Source organism: Chelonia mydas, chromosome 14 (assembly GCF_015237465.2).
Source record: "Chelonia mydas isolate rCheMyd1 chromosome 14, rCheMyd1.pri.v2, whole genome shotgun sequence".
NCBI lineage: Eukaryota > Metazoa > Chordata > Testudines > Cheloniidae > Chelonia > Chelonia mydas.
Window position 1 is genome coordinate 28,128,625 of NC_051254.2, and position 5,525 is coordinate 28,134,149.

Genomic DNA, 5,525 nt, shown 5'->3' on the forward strand with positions numbered 1-5,525 from the left:
TCAGGCTGTATTCTTGTAGGCCAACAGCCTGCTGTCCTGGTGCCAGTCATAGCACCAGAGATCTTCCGCCTCATGTATGGTCAGGCCTGGAAGAGAGAGAGAGACTTTTCTCCTCATTCTGGTTGCAGTTTCTGTGTCCTTCCAATCCCATTGGTGGCTGCACAGTGGAGTGGAGAAGAACAGAGGCAGAGAGAGACTTGTCCTCCAGCTGGGGTCAGTTTGAGAGAAATGGTCTGGGGTCCCATTTTCCACCTGTGGTCACTCTCAGTCCCCTATTGGGTTCCGTGTCCCAGCTGGGTTCCTTACCGCTCTGTTGGAGCAGCAGTTGGTAGAGCCGGTAAGTCCCCTCCCTGGCCTGCCGGCTGATGTCCTTGTCTGGCTCGCTGACAAATAGAGCCAGTTGGGCCACATGGTGACCCATCCAAGGGAACTCGGCTGAGATCTAATGGAAGGGAGAGGAGAGGGGACTCCATCAGCATTTTCCTGTCAGCTCCCTGTCCCCCCTGGGCCAGAGGGCTCCTTCCCCTTAGCCCCTCTGCAGGAGATGCTGGGGGAGAGGAGCTTGAGATCGACCCTTCATTTGCTCTGCTGCCAAGGGAGCCCGGAGCTGCTTTGGGATGCCAAGCAGGGGCTGGAGCTTGGTCCCCTTAACGGCCCAGGGACAACACTGAACCAGGACAAGAAGAACTTGACTCCAGCCTAGCTCAGTCCTGCTCTGACTCTGCCTCCCCATGAAGAACCCTCCTAAGCCACAGCCCCGGCAGCAGCAGATCCTGCAGCCCACTGGAGCCAGCCCGCCTCCGCCTGGAGCCAGCAAGCTGGGCTCGGAGCTCACTTACGTCAAACTCAGGGAGGGTGACTGTGTATCTCAGCAGGGCTGTGCTGCTCCTGATAGCCCTGGCTCGCTCCTGCGACACCCTGGACACGACCCACAAGTTGACATGCTGTGGGGAAAGGAGGCAGGTCAGACTCAGTGGCCAGGTGCACCTGCTTTGCAAATGAGCCCCACGCCCCCAGCCCCAGGGGCCTGAGACATTCTGCGCAGGGGGAATAGCTGAGTCATTGATGGCAGAGCTTTAGAAGGGGATTCTTTCCCCCAGGACGCAGCTTGTACCCTGCAGGTCACAACTTCTCAGCGTCTCTCTAGATTGGGACAATGTTCGGGGTCGGGACTGGTCCCATCCTCCCAGAACAGTTCACCAGAAAGGAGACTGAACCCTCGGCCCTTCCCTGCTACAAAAATCCTTGTGGGGATGTAGGGAGTGACTGAGAGCACGGTCCGCCCAGGAATTTCAGAGCAGATCAGAGGGAAGGGCTTATTCCCTGGGCTTCTCCTGTTTCTCTAGGAAGGAGCGTGTGCCTCTTCTCTGAGAACCGTCTCCCAAATCTCATGGGGTGTGTGTGTTGGAGGGGTGGGGGAAGGGTGGGTTTTCAGACTCTCACTCCCCAAGACAGCCAGGAGCCCTGTGCTTAGTGCTCAGCAGAACCAGGCAGAGCTCTGGCTTGGAGTCCCAGCTCCTTCCTCTGTCCCTCAAGAAGGAAGGACCTGACACTGCATTGTACTGACCTCCCCAACCAAGGACGGCCCACTGGGGACCCAGCTGGGAGGACAGAGTAGAAAATGGATCTTCCAGTCTCTCCTTACCAGTCCCCCAAAGAGTTACGGTCAAATGGGGCTCACCTCCAAGATGAAGTGGAGCCTGTCTGTGTCTGGGGACTCTGCCAGCAGGTTCCCCAGCATGGCATCCAGGACCTCTGGGATGACTTTGTGCAGAGCCTGCAAAGCATGGGTCAGAGTTAGGGAACCTGGGCCTACACCTGCCACAGGATGGGAAGAGGGGTCTCTGGGAAGCACTGGGGAGACTCCCAAACACATCTCCTGGCCTCTCTCCTTCACATCCCACTGCAGGCAATTCACAAGAATTGATGACCCCTGGACCTTTGATCCATGAGCTTAGCAGGTCTCTGCAGAGGGTCTTGTAGGCAGAAGAGTAGGAAACAGCCAAGTTGCTATGGATGGAAGCTGGGCTTCTGGGCAATACACAGCTTATGAAAGAAAGAAAGAAATCTCCTAGGGAGGGGTAATCTCTTCCCTGCTGGAGGGAAGGATCCAACCCTGCAGCTTGTTCCATCTCCGCTACCCCACCCCTAAATCTGGAGCTCCAGCGAATCAAGGGAGCAAGGACCAAGGACCACTCTGGAAGAGGAGGAGGATGGAGGAGGAGGAGGTACCTGGATGCCGGTGGTGTCCTTCTCCGTGCCCAGGGTGAAGACGGAGTGAAGGGCAGCTCGCAAGAGGTGGGTCTCTAGGGCTGGCTCCAGGGCAGGTTTCATGGTGCTGGCAAGAGAGAGGAGCCAGTATTAGACTGTGCAGTATGGGGGTGGGACTGTCGCCAACACGGACACCAAGCCACAGGGATAGAGGCACAGGCTGGCGAGAATGGAAACTGAGGCACTTAGCTAGGGAATGACAAGGCCAAGGCGTCCCAGACAGACAGTGGCAGGACAGGAATAGCTCCTGTTCCCTGGAGCCTGCTGCCCTTCCTGTATCTGAGCCCGGGAGTGAGCCCCTCCCCAAGGCCCCTGTCATGTTATGGGAGTGAAAAGAAGAGCCCCGCCAGGAGAGAGTGACCCTTCCCACCCCACCATCTCTGCCAGAGGCGCCACTCTTCGGAGGTGACCTGGGAGGGATAGTGATGGTGACTCCCAGCCTTGGGCCTGAGCAGCACTGGGATGAGGGTAGCCGGTGCGGTGGGGGGGTGGGGCTGCCTCTGTACCAGAGGTTACCCACTGCAGCCAGGGAGTGGGCGAGGATGGCGCTGGGTGACGAGTCATCGGGAAGCTCCTCGATGAGCTCCTGTGAGACGCGAAGGAGACAAAGGAGCATGTGAGATTCAGGCCCGACTGACACCTCCCAGGGAGGAGATGACACAGCCAGTGCCCCACATGGCCAGCAGGATCCCCCACCACGTCCCGCTCCTCCCATTCCTTCCTGCCCATCAGACTTGTCCCCCTTCCCGGATTCCTGCAAAGCTCACTCCCAGTCCCCTTCTCTCCTCCTCCCTCTCAAAACTGCCCCCATTCAGCCCCATCCCGATGACCGAGCTGGGACCATGTGATTCCTTGGCCCCCACTCTCAGCTGCCCTCCAGCCCCACAATTCCCCCCCTGCTCACTACTGACCAATCTCACTATTTCTCCCTTCTCTTCTCCCAAGTCTTCAGCCCCAGGAATCCTTGTCCTCTGCTGCCCCTCCAACACCACCCAGCCCCCACCCATGAGCCCGGCCATACCCCTGCCAATCCCATGTCTCTCTCCTCCCTCCAGCTGCCATATGGCATGTCTCACTCACCACAATCCTCTTCACGACAGCCGCCTTGCAGCAGCATGGCTCCAGCGTGTCCTCCCCTCTCTCCCGTGCAGCCAGACATGCGGGGTAGATGGCCTGAAGGAACAGGAGCTGCTGCCCCTCATCCTGTACCCACCGGGAGAGGGGTATAGTGAGAGAGAACCTGTTAGCTAGGGACCTTTCTGCCCCACCCAAACCAGCTCCAGGGCTCAGGCCTCAATGGGGGATTGTGGGGACCCGTCTATTATCCAAATTCCCCACCACTCCTACACAAGCAGGATCAGGAAGTGGGACAGTGCCTGTGGGGGGAGACGACCTCGGCTGTTGTGGGACAAACACCCCCATCTTGGGGGTCCCACATCATGGATGTAAAAGGGCCCCATTAGGGGTGGTGGATCATGAGGGACAAGACCCTTGGCAGGGGGTGGGGATGCTGGGAAGGGACAGGGCAATCTTGCTTCCAGCCCAGGTGGGGAACATTTGTACCTTATCTCTGCACTGGAGCTGCTCTCGGATGACCTTGAGAGCAGCTTCATCTTTGGCCATGTGCACCCCTTCCTCCTGCTCCGAATCCAGGAGGGTCCCTGCACCAGGGAGGGAAGGACAGGGGCGTGGTTGGCAGAGCAGGATTCAAGATCCCCCTTCCCACCTCAGGCACGCAGGGCGGATCGGGCCCCAAACCTCCCTCTCAGGGATGCCTTCAGCCCCCAACAGCTTCAGAAGCCCAGAGCAGAGCCCCCCCTCCCCTGCCCAGGACTCCAGGGGAGGTGCCTGTTCCCCCCGCCCGGAGCAGCAAGGACCAACGTGGCAGCAGCTCTTCACGCCCCCACCCCCAGGTCCCCGTGCGGAAGGGGCAGCTGTGTGACGGCTGCTGCTCTCAGTGGGGTTCGCGTGGCTCAGGCCAGACACCTGGGCTGGGGACCCCCCCCCCCCATATCACTGGGAGAGCGTCTGGGCCCAGGGTGTTCACATCCCCGTCCTCACCCCTCCCGGAGCCCAGCCTGGCTCCTCACCTGGGACAAAGCAGTGGCCTCCATCGGCCTGGCTGCTGCCAGAGGCCCAGGTGCTCCCGCTGTCCCCTGCTGAGCTGCCGGTGCTGGGACAGGGACCTTCCCCCCCCGGCCGGCGGGGGCTGGAAGGTCCTCAGTGAGCGGGCAGGGTGATGCCTCCTGATGGGAATGAGGGCTGGGCTCCTGGGGCTGCTGCTGCCCACAGAACAAGCCCCAGAGCCACCCTGCCCGGCGCCCGTCCTGGGCTGGGTCCTGTCTGCAAAACCGCAGCCTGGGCCAGCTCCATTGGGGCCTGGTCGGGGCCTCTCCCAGCTCGGCGCCTGCGCCGGGAGCCGGGTTCCTTTTCCAGAAGGCCGGGCACTTGCGCCGTCCGGCCTGGACGGGAGCTGCTTCCCCGCCAGCAGGGACGCAGGGGTTGCTCTGCCCCTTGGGAAGATGGCAGCTGCTTCCCTCAGGCTCTGGGGCCACCTGCAGAGCCTTCCTCCGGACCATCCGCAGGAGCCTGGCCATCCTGGAACCGAGCGGGGAGCAGGGGCGAGTCTGGGCTCAAGGCAGCCTTTCACTCATGGGCCTTTTCCGTCCCTCCTCCTCCCTGCTCCAACCACAGCAGCCCCCTCTGCCCCTACAGGAGTGCAGGGAGTGCCATCTACACACACGGGCAGGAGTTCATTGCATGATCTGCTCCCAACGTTCCCCCTCGTAATCCCTGCTGCTGCAATAGCCAGGAAGTCTCATTCTTTTCAAGCAATGGGGTAAGTCCCAAAGACCATCGGTTACTCTGGACAAGCAGCCCCCTCCTGTCGTCCCAGGCCACTCTCCCACCCAGGCTAGAGAAGGAAGAGAACCCAGGAGTCCGGACTTCTCCTGGGAAACCATTCCCCACGTCAAAGTCACAAAGACCCTAGGCACAGGAAGACCAGGGCCCTCCTCGTTCCCCATTGATTTCCAGGCTCAGCACCTCACAGGGTCTGGCCCAGCTCAGAGACTCTCAGCCTGGGGAACAGTGTCCCACAAGGGAAGGGCTGGGAGCCCCATTGCTGGAACCTTTCCAAACACACTAGAGATGGATTTGGAGAAGACCCTGCCTGGCCTAAGAGGGAGGGGCTCTTGGGGGCTGTTTGCAAATGAAATCCCCCTTTGGAGATAGTCTCTCCCTGTTTCTGCCTC

General features: G+C 60.3%; 1 protein-coding gene across 1 annotated transcript; it reads right to left on the reverse strand.

Moving 5' to 3' along the window:
• On the reverse strand, positions 1-2,652 carry LOC119567648 (maestro heat-like repeat-containing protein family member 1). Its single transcript, XM_043528494.1, has 5 exons — positions 2,233-2,652; positions 1,682-1,777; positions 840-944; positions 307-442; positions 1-86 (listed from the first exon to the last, which is right to left on the reverse strand). Exons 1-5 carry the CDS (start codon positions 2,332-2,334, stop codon positions 1-3), a joined length of 525 nt encoding a protein of 174 aa, XP_043384429.1. The 5' UTR covers positions 2,335-2,652.
• Positions 2,653-5,525: the final 2,873 nt, after the last annotated feature.